Here is a 17,835-nt window from a genome sequence, read left to right as displayed (position 1 = left end):
GTTTTCTTTACAGATAGGCTAGTGCTTGAGACTTGTCCACCTTTCTCATCTACTTTTAATACCTTTTTATATTAACCAGGATATCTTCCTCCCTACTATTCTCCTGAATCCTTCCTCTGAAGAGACCACTCATGCATCATATGGACGTCCAGGCAGCACTTAAGTTTACCTTGCACCATGCTAATGTGCGACATACCTCTGACCAGCACTGTTACCTTTGATGAATGTAATGTTGGCTTCCAAGGTGTCTGTTGAATGCTGGATTGTTTAACTTTCTGCTAAAAAGCTATCTTTATGGTGATGGCCGATTTGGTTGCCTTTCGAAGGTGTGTGTACTTCGTTGTGATGTGTAGGGTGCCCATATGGGCCCCCCGACCCACCATCTGGAAACTATACTTTCTATGCTCAATCTCTTTGTCAACTGCCCAATTCTGAGAGACTTTACTTAATAACATGTTTGTAATTTGTTCTCTGTAGAGGGGCTTTTACAATGTTCAAACACTTGGGTTTTCACCCAAAGGTGAAAAAGCAATGCAGACATGGAATCTTTACTGTCTGTGCCTAGAGGCCTCTGCACCTCAGCCACAATTTACTGATGAGACAGAACAAGGCAGAAGCATGTGTCGCATGATGATTGACTCACATTTCAGAGCTGGAATTGTCTTTTGGGCACACGGACTACGATGCAAATAACTAGTTCTCCACCGGCAAGGCAAGAGAGGTAAAATGTGATTGTAGACAGAAGTGCACACCATCCTAAAGAATGGCCCATTTGGCCGAATCCGTAGGGATGGGATGTAGAAGTAAGTTCAAGTTTCTTTCTGTGTAACACTCCCTACATCATAGCCCTATTTCCTCCCTAAAATACTCCCTCTGCCCCATTTAGGTATTTGAGCTGTGCAAAATTCCATTCTCTTAAACATGTAGAAAAGGACTGATGGGGAGAAGAGCACAACATGTGTGGGTGTTAGTACATCCTGCAAATTATAGCTGCAATGTGCCCACTCGAGTCCCTGTGGATGGAAATCCTATCAGTATGGTAAAAGGGACCATCGTACTAGGAGTACAAGAGTCACTCAGATGACTAACTTACATTTACTTTGTCCTTTCACTCGTCTTAACCATCAGGTCCTGGATTGGCAGTTAGGGAGCTGTTGCATCGTCACTTGTCCATTGTGCGTGCTGTAATCAGATTTCAAGTGTAACTGTGTCAATTCTGCTACTTGTTTTGAAATTGTGGTGTTGCGCTTACCAGATTAAGCATTATTTGGCTTAACCAGCTTCTAACAACATTTTAAGAAATTAGGTTAACAGCCTGACCATGTAATGCAATGTGTTGGTGGTTTTTCTTGATCCTGCAAACATTGTTGCATGGGGTTATGGGCAGGGATTAGAGTAGGTGCTCATTTTTTAAGGACTTCTGGCTTGATTGTTTCTGGGCTTACACGTCATAAGAAATAACTTAACTATGAAATCAAATTAATTTGAATAAAACACATCTTCCCTTTTAGGTTCTTTAATTGTTTTATTATTGCCTATTGTGACAAATCAAGGGAACTTGTCACTTCTCCCCAATGGGGTGCCCCTTCCTGTGAGGCTAGGGAGGTGAGCCCACTCTGCAAAACCCTCCCTATGGATAGAGGTGAGTGGGACCTACACTCACCTCCCCCCCCCTTTTGGGACAAGGACTCCCACTATGACCTATATGGGATGCTTCAGAACACCAGATTCCATCAAGGATTAAGACTGGGACGAGGAAGCAATAACACCATAAACTGTGATTTATCCCTACTGGGACGAGGGAAATCCTAAAGGACATTGTTATCCAATTGAAATAGAACATATGTCTTTAAAACATAAGCTCCAATCCCTGAAGAGGTGGATAAAAGGGACTCCATTTGGGAACAAGATAGAGAGAAACCACCTCGGGTCAGCTGAGAAAGGTCCCGAACTGCGTGATGCAGACCAGAGGGAGAGAGGCTGTACGCCAGCTGGGGAGTTCCCCAAGCTGCATACACTGAACCAGTGAGAGACACTCCAGAGCCTGCAAGTTTCAAACCTGCGTAAGTGTATCAAGTCTTGAACACGGACAAGCGAAGAGCCCGATAAGCTGAAAGGGCCAGAGCCCATCCGAAGGTGGTGGTGAGACCAGGGATAGCAATCCTTGGTGGACCAGGTGTTAAGTAACATTGCTGATACCACTGCCGACTGGAAGCCCCAGTCGCTACTTTCGAGTGCTGAACGACCCCAGCACTGTCCAGAAATGGGGAAACCACGCAAAAAGGAGACACCATAGCAGGAGAGATACCCACAATCTGGACAACGAAGAAGTAGCCACAACCACGAATGCTCCCATGGAGATGCTCCTATCATCGGGAAGGTAACCAGGAGAAGGGGAGGCGTGGGGAGACCCCAAAGGAATGCTATAGCAATCAGTTAACTCTTCCAGTACCAAATCTGAAAAAGAGTTGATATGGAGGAAAAGGGAACCCAAGAACGAGAACTCTATAAAACGGACTTTTGAATGGTTAAATACCAAAGGAGAAATAGAAGAGATAAAGTGAACTCAACATCCTGTACTCATTCAAAATAAGATTAAAAAGGAAATAAGATATGAGCAAAGGTCTAGAGAAATTTGGCCATTGAATAACAACTTAAAGTATATCAAGGGTCTGTAAAATCACATGATGAGAATCCCGAATCGGAAACAAGGAGTAATGAGAGAATCCCTAGAGGGATAAGACGTAAAAGTCAAGTAATCCAATTAAGGTTTGAAGAGTTTAACGAGATGAATCGCAGGAGACCATTCATAATTCATCTATTGAAAGGTTGGTCCTAGGAGAACCCCAAAAGATTGACCTCAGTTTTGTGAGAGAATTATGGTATCACAAGTAGACACTGAGCAAAGAGCTGCAAGTTACAAAACCTTTTATTGATGGTTTAAAAGCGGTTGGAAAACTCATGTCTTGCCCTAGAACTAAGTTGGGGATATTCTCGACCATCAAACAAAAAGAAAATACAGTCCTAGTCAGTCTTTAGTCAAAATAAAGTGGCTTATACTAATCAACCTAATGCCTGCCCTCTTTCTAATACAATATATGTGTAAAGGGATGTGCAATGCAAAAAGGAACATCAGTGTTAAAAATAAATGTCAGCATGGCTGAGTAAACTCCCTTCCCCACATTTTGTAGAACCGGTTAAATTGGCACACTTGGACCTTGCAACACACTCTGGCTTTGGACACAAGGATGCAGTTTGTTTTGTGGACGAAGGCCAGCTTGCCTTCCACGAATACAGTTCAACAAAAGTTTCTTTCCTTCTGGTTAACAAAATTCTGTACAGGTCTCCCTCTACCGGGCTCAAACATTTCAATCACAATGATTTGGGGTTCCTTTGCCCAAGCTTCAATCACACCTTCATAGCACAGTCTTTCCTCAAACATCACTTTTTCCTCTCCTACACCAAGGCCTCTTGATAAATGTAGTTTCGAACACAGTACTTACTGAGAAGTTCAAAGACATCTCTCACATCAAGGTTTCCCTCTGCCGGGATCAAACCGAACAACAGTTCAGATCTTGCAATTCAGTTTCTTTCTCTTTGGATATTTCACAGAGACTTTCAATTGGGTAATCCTCTTTCGCCGGGCCACTCTGTTACTTTGCATCTTTAATTTACAGTTCTTTACAATGCTTTACTTTCCCAAGTCCGGGTCATGTTTTACTTCCCTCCTTTAACATCACAGTTCGGTCACTTAACGTCTCATGGGTCTCCCTCAGCCAGGCTCAACCCTCTCGCTTTGCACAGAAAGCTGTTTTCCACTAGGCCTCTCAGACTTCCCTCGTCTGAGATCGGGCCGCAACCTTCAAAGCTCTTCAGAAGTAACTATCTCTCGCCGGGGTGTTCAAGGTTTCTCAATACCTCGGTTCCGTCCCTTGGCCTGTCGCTCTGCTCGGCCTGGTTCGCCGTTACCCTGGAAGAAATGCCCCTTCTTGTGCACCGCCTTGCCTGTTAGGAAAGATTTCTTAATTGTGGGTAATTTTCCTTCCATGTGGCAACCCCTAAACTTTTTGCTGTTGTTTAGACTTTGCCAGAGAAGTGCAGCCTTCTGCCGCACTCCTCTGGGCTTTCGCTCCATTATTACAGGGAAACTGACATGCCCTTAAGACAGTCAGTACCGGGAAACGCTGTTTTCCGCAGTTTCTTTATCATGTTGCAGCTTTCGTGCACCATGGCACAAGAGGGCACTGTAAGCTAAGTTACTGCTCGCTTGGGTCTCTAGTCTTCTACAGGCCCTAGATACACTCTTTGGATTGTAAATGAACGGTGCAAGTGAATCACGGACGGGATTGGTGGCAGCGATTGTTTCTTGTGTTTTTGAGCTCCTTTTGGCGTTTTAAGCGCGTCTCTCGCGCTTAGCCCAAAATGGTGGCCTGGCTCCCAAAATGGCCAGACCACGAGGCTCTTTGTCCTGTCCGCTGACCGTCTTGCCCCCTTCACCTCCCCCAGGTCGAGCCGACCCGGGGCCTTCCTTATTTGGGCATGTACTTTCCCGCGAAACACAGATGCTTTTGCGGGCTTCTACAGGCCTGTGTTTGCCTCCAGGATGGGGGCTGGGATGTCTGGTCCCAATACACATCCTGGGCGCCAGAGAGTCTAGGGTGGTGTGAATACCTGGGACCCCTGTGGTCCGTGATGAAGTCCACAGATAGTGTGAGTGTTTTATGAGCGGATCTCCCATTGGGTCCCCTCGTTTTGGCGCGAAGGGAACCGTGGATAAGAGGGGGCTGGAAACGCCACTACCATGTCGATCTCTTGAGTTCTCACGAACAAAGGAATACAGGAGCCAAGTATCCTGCAACCACGAGGCTGAACCGAGGAATCGCTGGTGACCCGCTGAAGGACTGCTCCTCTGCATTGCTGTCGCTTTGTGAAACCCTTTCTACTTCGGATCGAACAAGAAGGCCTGTACTGGTACTTTGACCCTTGGAATAGTGGGAACAACTATTCTCGGCAGCTTCACCATCTCCTGCACGTAAGCCTTGGGAAGTGTCTCTGGGCCATCCAGCAGACTGACCAGCCTACCCAGGAGTCTTGCTCTGTAACCGCCGTCAGGTTATGTTGTATATCGAGTCCTTGTCACTCTCACACGATTCGTACACTTGGCATTCCCAGGTCTGAAGTGAGGAGTGTACATTTGGCTGGAATACACACGGCCGCTCCGTTGCCCTGCTGTGGTAACAAACTGTGCAGGTTCACTGCGTTTGGGACGTCCCCAACTTAACTTCTGCTGCTGCGGAATCTACACGACGACGAGACGTCCCCTGCTCCTATCTGAACCTGCCAGTACTGAAACGGACGCGGAGAAGCCTGGGTCTGCTTGCATCGGGGACCGGTGTGTAGCATAGCTAGGAACTGGTCGCCCTCCTGCAGGAGCCCATAGCTTTTCCCCGCTGTGTCAAACAGCACGCCTTTCCGTACTCGCGCTCTGCTTCTGCCCACAGTGGAGGCTGCGCTTGAGTCGCGGAGCTCTGTTCATCTTCATTTGTTCACCGAACTAAACTGCCTGATTCCCTTGAAGAGACTCCCCTTTTTGCCCGTTTTCACCAGCGTGTGCAGGTACTTTTGAGCACAGGGCTCCACTCTTTGTAGGGCTTGGACTTCCTTTTAGTTAGGTGCCTCTGAAGGCGGACTGGGTCTAATTATTATTCGCACTGCCTGTTTTCCTCCCCATCTAGGTGGTCTACACATTTTGTGCGTCTAACTCGTTATACGCGTTTGTATTTGTATATATATTATATTGGTTTGGTATGTGTTGGTTTACTGGAGTTTTATTGTGATTTCTCGCTACGGTCAATGTTACAAAGGCCTTGTAATAAATGTGTATATATTTTTAATATAACACCTGTTTGGAGTAATTTGTAAGTGTCCTTGCTTTGTGTGTTCATTGCGGGCTTTCAGTCACCCTCACCCCTCTTGAGACCTAGTCTTGACCGCCGCGATCGCTACCTTGATTGGTCTGGCTTGTCAAGAGGTTACCCTGTTCCAAGAAACTAGGCTGGCCTTCTGAACCTCTGCACCTCCAGGACAGAGTTCAGAAATCCGTCTTAATAAATCCGCCTTGCCCAAAAGTTCCACCATACACAAAATACCTTTGGACTTAAAGTCCCATAATGCAATGTTCCTATTTTGCTCCCACTTCACCAGCTCCCCTAAAACAGCATTCTCGAATTTTTGGGAGCTGCATGTTTTAAAATAGGATGTTTCCTGTGGTCTGGGCTTTAGTATCTGACCCAGCGGAGGAGCTCTGGCTTGGGCACTGCCAGGTTACCCCAGCTGCTCCCGGTTTGCTTCCCTGGAGACTGAGCTCCTCGCCATACTGCATCCTTCCCTTTATTCACAGGCTCAGCATTTTGGCAGTCCTTCTTACTCCAGGCCGTCCAGGGTTCTTCCAGCTGCAGTTTCTTCCTCCTGGCCTCTGTTCTTCCTCCAGAATCCCCAGCTCGCTCAAAGTGTGCATGTGTACTCTGCCTGACTTGCCTAACTCTCCTAATGGGACAAGATGGAGACTGGCCATAGGAATACATGGTACATTGGTTCCTGTGGGTAATATTCATAGCTCCAGTTGCCTCTTCTTTGTCCCAGTGTTTTTGGGGAAAGACAGTGGGGAGAAATTATGGGAGTTGTAGTGTTTCCAAGTGCTGGTAGGAAAATTATAAAAAAAAATGCTGTTAGGAGAAGGGGAACAATCCTGGTGCTGTAAAACATTGGATGATATGTTTTCTCCTTTTCCTGGTGGGTCTCTTACGCCTCCCTTTTGTGTTGGTACCTGTTGGAATTGGGGAGGGGGCAACGGTATAGGATTCAAAATGGTGTTGGGTAGAAGAGGGAATGTCTGGTAGGGAGGTGTTAAGGAAAGGGGGACACCATGTCTCACTTTGGGACGACTCCTCCCTCTCTGGTCCACTCCCCAGGTTTGGACCCGACAGCAATAACCCCTCCCTAGCCACCCCGGAAGAGCATACCAAGGGAGTTGATAAGGAAAAGCCCTTGGGTTTTTCAGTTTCAAGAATCCATTTCTGGAGACTATATTTTTGTGATTAACCTACAAGTAGTCTGGTAATAGGAGTACCGCAGGAAAAGAGTAATTCGAGGGGATTGGGTCCTCCGACGTATTCCATATCTATGACATGTAATCACCACAGCTGTGCTGCTTCGGAAACTTTTCGGCGTCTGCGTCCTGCGTCGATGACGTCGATGCGCCGTCGTCGAGGACCTCCTCCGACGTCATCCGATGTGATAAGTAGGACGCACGACGCCCATAGCCTCAGTTCCGTTTTTTCCGCGAACGTGTTGCTTCGTGTTTCTCGGTTTAAACGCCTCGACTCTTTGGAGTTCTGTTCTTCTCGGTTCTTCGAACCTGTTCGTTTGTGAAAATCCTTCTGAAGATGTCTACTTCGTCTTCGACCCCGCGTCCGGGTTTCAAGAAGTGCGGGGAGTGTGGGTCCAAGATGTCGGTGACGGACTCGCACAACGCCTGCCTCTGGTGCCTCGGGGAGGCCCACGACACGGATGTCTGTATCGACTGCCAGTCGCTCACGTCCAAAGCCTTACGCGAACGTAAGAAGAAGTTGTCGGTAGGTCGGGTGTCCAAGCCCCGGAAGTCGAAGTCTGCGGGGCTTTCGACGGATGATTCGAGGGGTGACTCTCCGTGTCATCGTCGGAAGTCTCGTGGGTCTCCTTCTAGGAGTCGGTCTCGCCACTCCTCAGCCTCTTCGAGGCATTCTCGGAAGCGCCGACACCGGTCGTCTTCCAGGTCCTCTTCGGAGGGCTCTGCCCGGCGCGTCGCTTACCCCTCCAGCCGTGCGACGCCGGAGGAATGGGCTTCCTTCGGGAAGAAGATGCTGGCGATTCTTGAGTCGCAGGGTACTCAGCCGTCCGCGCCCCCGAGTGGGGTCGGTCGTGTGAGTTCGAGAGACACCGCTCGCAAGAGTGGTCGGCACGAGTCACGGGAGAGGTCCCGTTCGGACAAGGGGACTCGTTCTCGACGTACCCGTTCCAGGTCCCGGTCCTCGACGCGTTCGAGACCGTGTGCACCTGTGAGGTCTTCGAAGAAGGCATCGACGTCTGTGGCGTCGAGGGCGTCGACAGGCTTTCTCGAGGCTCTGGCTCCGAGGAAGTCGTCGACGCTCAGGTCGTCGAGGGACACGCTCGGGGCTCCGGCCTCGAGGGCTGTGTCGACGCCGCCGATTCTGGAGGCGCTGCATCTGACGTCGACGCCGATTTCCTCGATGCCGGTTCTCAACGCCATCGACGCCTTTCGTGTCGGAGGTACCCCAGGGCACGGGTGGACACCCTAGGAACAGGGGCGTTGCTAGGGGGGGGGCTAAGGGGGCTATAGCCCCTGATCTTTTGGTTGTAGCCCCGGATAGAATCTCAGGAGCTACAGCCAAAAGACTAGCTAGCCCCCAATCCCAACAGTACTGACATCAGCTTAGCCCCGGGTCTTTTCCAGACCTAGCAACTCTCCTGCCTAGGAAGGCTCTGGTTAAGAGCAAGCACTCTCGAGTGCCTTCTTTTCGCCACCTGGACTATATTTCAGAGGCGGATGAGGATTCTGATGGCCTGGTTCCTAGTCAGGTTCCGGATGAAATTGTCTCGGGCCATAGTCAGTTTGACGAGTTGAGACAGTCACTGCATGATGCCAGTGGATTGGACACCTCTCCGGAGGTGGAGTTTTGTAGGCCTGAGCCTGGCTCTCATGCTGATTCCTCGTACCGGCGCCTTATGGCTAGGGTTTCTGAGTACTTGGGATGGTCTGCTCCCCCAGGGGAATTTGTGCAGGATGATCTGACGGACATCCTTGATGTTGGTCCCCCAACTGACCCGGTTCTGCCGTTCCATATGGCTTTACAGAGAAGGGTGGCGGCGGCTTGGACTGCTCCGGAGAGTCTCCCGGCGGTGGGCAGATCCTTGTCGCGAAAATACCGTCCAGCCAGTGGCGACCCCTGCTACTTGACCAGGCACCCCACTCCGGAGAGTCTGGTGGTGCAGGCGGCCACGGCCCCGGCGAAGCAGGCGTCGTACCCTACCATCCCTCCTGATCGGGACGACAAACGTTTTGATGGCTGGGCGAAGAAAGTGTTTTCTTCTGGTGGTATGGCGCTTCAGGCGGCCAACTCCATTTGTGCCTTGTCGCGTTTCACGCACACTCTGTGGAACTGTGTTGCGTTAGCGGCTGAACATATTCCCGAAGGGGACGAACGGGATGGTTTCCTTGCTATGGTCCAGGATGGTAAGGATGCCATGTGTGAGTCCGTTCAGTCGGGTTTGGACTTAGCTGAATGCGTCAGTAGGTCCATGGCGGCAAGCACCGTGATGCGCAGGTTTGCGTGGTTGCGGAAGTCGGGGTTTGCTCCTGATGTGCAGTCCCGGCTCCTCAACATGCCCTTTGACGGTGAACACCTTTTTGGCAGCAAGGCTGACGAGAGCCTTGAGAGGTTGCAGACCTCAAAAGCTGCAGCGGAGTCGTTGGGCGCTGCAGTTCGCCAACCTCGCCTTTTCGTCCTAGGGGACAGCAGTGGATGGGTGGTTCCTTTCGCTATTACTCATCCTTCAGTAAAGCGAGAGGAGCTGGCAGTCAAAGAGGCCAACGCAGGGGTACCAGAGGTGGACGACAGGGTACCCGTGGTGCCAAGGCCGCTCGGGCAGTTGCCTCTTTGCCCTCAGGTAACGCCGCAGCCGCTCCCACTCAGTCGTGAGGCCATGTCCCATGGTTCGCCGGTTGGGGGAAGGCTGGCGCAGCATCTTGTAGAGTGGCAAACCATTACTTCAGATGTGTGGGTTCTGGAGATCATAACCCACGGCTACTGTCTTCCCTTTCGGCACAGGCCTTGCGACAATCCACCGGGGAACCTCTCTTTGCAGAGTCCGGATCCGCTCCTTGCGCAGGAAATTCAAGCCCTGCTGGAGAAAGGCGCCATAGAACTGGTGCCTGTAGCGGAGAGGAACAAGGGATGGTATTCCCCTTATTTTTTGGTTTCGAAGAAAGACGGGGGATTGAGACCCATCATGGACTTGCGCGGTTTGAACAAACTCCTCAGGAAGGACAGGTTCAAGATGGTTACACTCTCTCAAGTCCTCCAGGCCCTTCAGCTTCAGGACTGGTTGGTGTCACTCGACCTCAAGGATGCTTACTTCCATGTGCCGATCCATCCCAAGCACAAGAAGTACCTGAGGTTCGCGGTTGGCGACTCGCACTTTCAGTTTCGGGTCCTGCCGTTCGGATTGACCTCCGCCCCGAGGGTTTTCACCAAGCTCATGGTGGTGGTGGCAGCGCATCTCAGGCAAGGGGGGATTCACGTCTACCCCTACCTGGACGATTGGTTGATCAGGGGGAGCTCTCCCGAGCAAGTCCTGGATCATCTGTCGGTCACCTGTCGCTCCCTTCACAGGCTGGGCTTCTCCCTCAATTTAAAGAAGTCTCATTTGACGCCAACACAGCGGCTCCAGTACATCAGAGCAGTGCTCGACACTTCCCTGGGGCTGTGTTTTCCTCCCCAGGTGAGGGCTCTTCACATTCAGCAGATGGTGCACAAGTTTCAGCATGCCCAGACGCTCCCAGCGTTCGAGTTCTTGAGGTTGCTCGGCCTCATGGCATCCTGCATTCTTCTGGTGCCAGAGGCTCGCCTGCGGATGAGATCTTTGCAGTGGGCACTCAAGACGCAATGGTCGCAGTCCTCCGGCAGGATGTCGGACTCAATTCAGGTGCCGTCCTCGGTCGCCCGGGACCTTCTATGGTGGGCCGTCGAAGGCAACTTGATGAGGGGGGCTCCATTTTGGCTTCCCTGGCCGGAGGTGACGATCGTGACGGATGCATCCCTCACGGGATGGGGAGCTCATGCCAACGGGCTGACAGTCAGCGGTCGTTGGTCTCCGTCGGAGTCCAGACTCCATATCAATCTGTTGGAGCTGAGGGCCGTCAGGCTAGCCCTGAAGGCTTTTCTGCCGTCTGTGCGAGGGAAGAATGTCCTGATCCTGACGGACAACACAGTGGCCATGCACTACCTCAACAAAAAGGGGGGGGCAGGGTCACTTCCTCTGTGCAGGGAGGCGATGCAGCTCGAGTTCTGGGCCATCCAGCAGGAAGTTTCGATCTCGGCAGTTCATCTGGCCGGAGCCGAAAACGTGACGGCGGATGCTCTGAGCAGGCAGAGCGCGATCTCTCACGAGTGGGAGTTTGCTCAGGAGATTCTCCTGGAAATCTTCGCCCTTTGGGGGACCCCTCAAGTGGATCTCTTCACCTCCAGTGTCAACCGGAAGTGCGAAAGGTTTTGCTCGCGGGAATTTCCTCCAAAAGGAGCCTTAGGAGACGCGTTCGTGGTGGAGTGGTCCTTCCCGCTGCTGTACGCGTTTCCTCCAGTCCCCGTCATCCCGCAAGTGCTGCGGAGGTTACGGAAGTTCGGTTCCCGGATGATCCTCATTGCCCCGGCGTGGGCTCAGAGGACATGGTACCCGGACCTTCTCGACTTATCCATCTGCCCTCCACGTCGTCTTCCCTACCGAGACGATCTGCTCTCACGGGAGGGGGGTCAGGTTCTCCATCCAGAGGTCGGATCCCTCAACCTTCACGCTTGGCTTCTGAAAGGTTGAGGTATAAGGATTGGGACCTCCCTGAGGACGTGATGGAGGTGTTGCTTTCGGCCCGAAGGCCAGCAACAAAGTCTCTGTACCGTTGCCGTTGGCGTAAGTTCTGCGACTGGTGCAGAGTTCAGAATGTGGATCCTTTTGCATGTGACATCCCCATGGTTCTGTCCTTTTTACTTTCTTTGGCCCACATGGGCTTGCAAGTGGGTACCGTTAAGGGTTACCTGGCGGCGCTGTCCATCTTTAAGCGCTCGTCTGAAGAGTGTTCTTACTTTAAAATCCCTTTGATTTCACAGTTCCTGAAAGGGCTCACTAATGTGTTCCCTCCGTCACCTTTCCTGGTGCCCGGTTGGGATTTAAACCTTGTTCTTAAGTTTCTTATGGGTGCTCCGTTTGAGCCTTTACATTCTTGCCCTTTGAGGCTGTTAACTCTGAAAACTGTGTTTTTAGTTGCGGTTACTTCCGCTCGCAGAGTGAGTGAGTTACAGGCACTTTCAGTTAAGCCTCCCTTCACTGTATTTCACAAGGACAGGGTTGTCCTTAGAGTTCGTCCTTCTTTTCTTCCGAAGGTAGTGACGGAATTTCATTTGGCCCAGAAGGTTGTTCTTCCGGCATTCTATCCTCCTCCGCATCCTGGTAAGGAAGAGGAGAGGCTCCATAGGCTTGATCCTAGGAGAGCTTTAAGCTTTTATGTTTCACGCATGTCCCGGGTCAGAGTGGATGATCAACTCTTTATTGGTTACGCTGGAAAGCGTTTGGGGCAAGCTGTGACGAAACAGACTTTGTCTCGCTGGATTATTTTGGCCTTCTCGGAGTGCTACCGCTTGGCGGGTAAGGATCCACCGGCTGGCTTGCGGGCCCATTCTACCAGGGGTATGGCTGCGTCTACTGCCCTGCAGAGGGGTGTTCCTATTCGCAACATCTGTGATGCAGCCACCTGGGCTTCAGTACATACATTTGTACGTCTCTATTCCCTCGATTCCATCCGAGCACAGGATCTGGCCTTTGGCAAGGCGGTCCTTTGCTCTGCTATTTGATTGGCTATTCTAAATTTTGATTCTAAATTCTTTCCCTCCTCCTTGCTTTGGTACTGCTTTGGGAGTCTGTCATAGATATGGAATACGTCGGAGGACCCAATCCCCTCGAAGAACAAGTTACTTTCTTACCTGGTAACGTTCTTTCGATGGGATGGTCCGACGACGTATTCCATATCGCTCCCGCCCTGCCTTCCCCGCTGCAGAATTTCTTTTGCGATTGCAGCTTACGTTCCGCAAGGCTTTGTGTCTGACTGGCAGTTGACTTATGTCACACGTTCTGGGGGAAAAAACTACAACTGAGGCTATGGGCGTCGTGCGTCCTACTTATCACATCAGATGACGTCGGAGGAGGTCCTCGACGACGGCGCATCGACGCATCGACGCAGGACGCAGACGCTGAAAAGTTTCCGAAGCAGCACAGCTGTGGTGATTACATGTCATAGATATGGAATACGTCGTCGGACCATCCCATCGAAAGAATGTTACCAGGTAAGAAAGTAACTTGTTCTTCTCCTGATTCAAGTTAGCTTTACATAGTGGTAGCGTCAGTGAGGGTAATTTGGACGGTGGACTTATTTGGTTTGGACAATCACGACCGACTGACGAGCACCTTAGTTAATATAGGAGGCAGGGACCACCCATAGTGATAGGGAAAGATGGGCATTATTTGTTTTGTTTAAATAAAACTTTGACTACAATGCCCGTAAGGAGTCCGCGTTCTTCTTCTGACTCGCCACACTATGATGTGTTAAAGGGATAGTCCAGTAAAAAATGTTATTTAAAAAATAGATAGGCAACATTAAAAAAAAAATACTAGCACTTTTTTTTTTTTAAACTTCCTATGTAAAATTTTGAGCTATTCAAGCTCAAAATTCGCAAAAGCAAGCACATGGGCGCAATCCATCTTGTGAAATGGATGCCCGCCTGTGCTGGCTTTTGCGGCACTATTGAAGGAAAAGCCAGCCAGCTGTAGTAAACAAAAGCTACTGCTGGGTGGCTTTTCCTTCATTGGTGCTGTACGCGGAGGACGGGGGACCGGAGACCAGAGCAGGAAAGCTGCAGCTGAATCTCGGTAAGTGCTATTTATTTATTTTTTAAAAATAAGCACTAGTTGCGTTTTTTTTTTTCTAAGTTTTCCGGGCTGGAGGAGCCCCGAAAACGTAGAAATAAAACCGCAGCTTTAAAAATGTTGTTTTTATGTTTGCGGTCGCTTTTGAAGCAACCACAAACATAAATACAACGTTGTGTTTGTAAACGCTGCGGTTTTTCTTTCCAAGAAAACCGACTCGGAGGAGCCTGAGAAACTCGGAAAGAAAAACCGCAGCGTTTTCAAACACAGCCGCGTTGTGTTTCTGTCTGCTGTGGCTATCACTTTGGGTCTCCGGTGCTCCCCCAGGGGAGCACCGGAGACCCAAAGTGAAAGCCAAGGCAGGCAGAAACACAACGCGGTTGTGATTCTGCCTAAATCTGCTTTCCCATTTGGGGCTCTCAGGCCCCCCGTGGGGAGCACCGGAAACCCAAAGTGAAAGCCAAGGCAGGCAGGAACACAACGCGGTTGTGTTTCTGCCTAAATCTGCTTTCCCATTTGGGGCTCTCAGGCCCCCCGTGGGGAGCACCGGAGACCCAAAGTGATAGCCACAGCAGGCAGAAACACAACGCGGTTGTGTTTGAAAACGCTGCGGTTTTTCTTTCCGAGTTTCTCAGGCTCCTCCGAGCCGGAGGAGCCTGAGAAACTTGGAAAGAAAAACCGCAGCGTTTTCAAACACAACGTTGTATTTATGTTTGCGGTTGCTTCAAAAGCGACCGCAAACATACATACATCGTTTTTAAAGCTGCGGTTTTATTTCTTAGTTTTCCGGGCTCCTCCAGCCCGGAAAACTTAGAAAAAAAACTGCAACTAGTGCTTATTTTTCAGCTGCAGCTTTCCTGCTCTGGTCTCCGGTCCGAGTCCCGGCACCAATGAAGGAAAAGCCACCCAGCGGTAGCTTTTGTTTACTAAAGCTGGCTGGCTTTTCCTTCATCAGTGCCGCAAAAGCCAGCACAGGTGGGCATCCATCTCACAAAATGGATGCGCCCATGTGCTTGCTTTTGCGAATTTTGAGCTTGAATAGCTCAAAATTTTACATATGAAGTTTAAAACAAAAAGTGCTAGTATTTTTTTTTTAATATTGCCTATCTATTTTTTAAATACACATTTTTACTGGACTATCCCTTTAAATTAAACACACACTAGAGGGTTGAATGTTGTGCGATCTTGTGAAGCTCATACTTTGATTTTAATTGTACCCCTATCCTGTCAGTTTTGCTTAGGTTCAACAAAGGTTTAAAATCTTCTCCTAGTGGCCACGATGAATCCCTGATGTGTCACTACGTTTGTATGAAAGCAAGTTCTTTTTTTGGGTTCAATCACTGTGTCTCAATATGTCTTTTTTCTCCTGCAGTATTACACTGGGTGGATTTGGAGCAGATCGTTTTTATCTGGGCCAGTGGCGTGAAGGTCTTGGAAAACTCTTCAGCTTTGGAGGTCTTGGAATATGGACTTTGATTGATGTTTTGTTAATTGGAGTAGGCTATGTTGGACCTGCAGACGGATCTCTTTATATTTAATGACAAAAAGTTGTCGGACAGCAAAGAAATTGGTCTGAAGATGTTGGCATTGTGACCATTTTCTGCATGTAGATTGTACGGTATCTGTACTTCATCCGCCTTTATTAAGGTTTAATTAGTTTGAGTGCATTGGTTAAATGTAATTTACCTACAAGCTATGTTTTTTCCATGAAAAATTGTTTGCACTTGAACACAAGTAAAATAATATGGCAAGAGATTTAGGATCAGAAATCCTTTCAACTTGTGTGAAAAACAGGGTTTATTTTGATATATGCTGCCTCTTTAGGAACTGGCATATCCAAGTTCCATTATGTTTCTTGTGTAGGGAAGGTTCGGCCAGTGGGGTTAGGTTCCCATTTTATTTGAACGAAATTGTAAATAAAATTGACTACAGTAAGTTAGGTAGCCCCAGTGTGTACAGTCACAGAACATTGTTGGACGAGAAAGGGGGTGAGATCTAATGTGGAAGATAGACAAAAAAAACTCAAACTCTTTAAGGTCTTCTTGTTACATGAATTCATATTCTTTCAAACATGATTGATACATTTCATGCCCCCTCTCCCCCAGCCCCCACATACACAATTTTGTTATTAAGGGGAAAGTCTGCTCAGAACTTAGGAAACCTACCCCTTTATTGAGAATGAACACTATATCTAGGTGATGTTTGGGAGTATAGAATAGTAGGAGTAGCAGGGTAGCACATTATTCTAAATGAATAGCTGTTTCTGGGCGTAGGCCAGCAGAGGCTCAGTGAAGCTTTTCATTCTTGTATGAAGTCGACCATTTTTGTACAGGTGAAGTAAACATTGTACAGAAATAAAACATGTTGATTCTATTGAATTCCCAACTTTATTTTGTATGCCTTCTTTTAACTTAAGTTGTCTTAGGTTTTGTGGCATTCCTTCAAAGTCTAAAACAGGAGATCAAGTGCAGTCCCCAGAGCCATTACAATAGCAAAGATACAATGTAAATGGTTACTGTGCATCTGATAGCCCAGTCCTGTCTGGATATCTTGCACCTCCCCACCATATTCTTTTCTCGTCACCTATACATAGTCATATACTTATTTGGTAATCTTGCCCACTACCCTCAATATACCTGTGATCCTGCTCCTATCTATTATAGATAAGCACACATGGCAAGTATTTGCATCTACACCAATGCTATTAGTGTAGCATTACCACCACATATGCAATCACTGACAGTTCTGCTGGTGCTGGTAGTAGCATTACAAAAACTACTCCTAGTAGTGGTAGCACCACTACAGCTAGTAATAGTGATCTTACAATTGGTTGTGGCAGGAGTTGTAGATCTACTGTTATTGCTACTGTTAATAATGATAGTACTATTACCAATTCTACTTTTATTGATCTTATTATTACTGATAGCAATACTACTAGTAAACCTGGAAGCAACTATACTATTGGTAGTACTAGCATTACTGCTGATACTTTTAGTGATTGGGCATATTATTAAGTATGCAAAATTTATGAAAGTAAAAGAAATTAAACCTTTTACAGTGCTGCTACAAAGGAGATGAAGAATGCACTTCCTCTCCTGCACTTTAATTTTATGTGTAAGGCATTGAAGGCAGTTCACATAATGGAAATAAAATGCTTCAGATATGCTAACAAAATAAGATACAATTGGCCATTAACATATATATTCATATACCACTTTTGACTGATCCCTTGGGTGTCCCCCATACTCTCCCTGCTGCATGCCACGCCATCTAACAAAGAGTCTTTATTATCAGCATGTATTATGCAGAATCTAAAACAGATAGATTGGATTTAGGCCAAAGAAGCCAAATCTAGCATGTCAATAGTATATATGCCTGCAGGAATGTATATAGTCTGTCCACTGTGAAATAAGAGAAATCACTTGCATGAGGTGAATGAAGAAATAGGAATTTTGAAATGTCTTGCAACCTCCTTTCATTTTATGCAGATGTGTTATTGTGTGTTAGTTTCTGCTTTTATTTGGTCAACTAAGTGCACCTGTGTGAAACAATAAACTATGTATGCCTCCTGAGTTGTATTGCGATTGCTAAAGATGTACCCAATTTATTTTTGTGATTTCCCAACGCCATCTAAAATATGGAACACAGGTACAGAAAATTGTTTTTGTCTTTTGTTACGTTCAGTTTTCAAACTGTGTTCTAACATTACTATACCCAAAGGTGGAGTAGAGAGAGGCTTCATACAAAGATGAAACACTAATGCAAAACAAAGAGACTTGATTCAAGAAACCTGGGCACGCTGGATAGATAAGATAGAAAAAGTCAAGAGTGTGGAACGCCTATCTTCTCCACCAACCAGGATCTGAAACTATTTGTTTGTACTTTGGTTTCCCAAGCAGTTACAAAATGAAAATAGCAGAGAATTATTTAATTTGGATGAGGACAATGGCCTAGCCTCTCCCTCAATGGGAGGGTTGCTCTTTAGTCTCCACAGTTTAACACTGGGCAATGGCATTGCAAGTGAGTGATCACCCCTTTCCTTGATCATTTGTGAAGAGGTCTAAACACTAGGTACAGGAGTTTAGC

At 48.1% G+C, this 17,835-nt stretch overlaps 1 protein-coding gene across 1 annotated transcript in view; it reads left to right on the top strand.

Moving 5' to 3' along the window:
* The window catches only part of TM2D3 (TM2 domain containing 3), a 202,143-nt gene extending 184,822 nt beyond the window's left edge, over positions 1-17,321 (top strand). The window contains exon 6 of the mRNA XM_069624763.1: positions 15,122-17,321. Within this exon, the coding sequence (XP_069480864.1) occupies positions 15,122-15,287 (166 nt within the window). The 3' untranslated portion in view covers positions 15,288-17,321. The remainder of the gene's footprint in view (positions 1-15,121) is intronic.
* Positions 17,322-17,835: the final 514 nt, after the last annotated feature.

This window comes from Ambystoma mexicanum, chromosome 11 (assembly GCF_040938575.1).
Source record: "Ambystoma mexicanum isolate Mex_15411 chromosome 11, UKY_AmexF1_1, whole genome shotgun sequence".
NCBI lineage: Eukaryota > Metazoa > Chordata > Amphibia > Caudata > Ambystomatidae > Ambystoma > Ambystoma mexicanum.
This window is presented reverse-complemented; position numbering and strand designations above follow the sequence as displayed.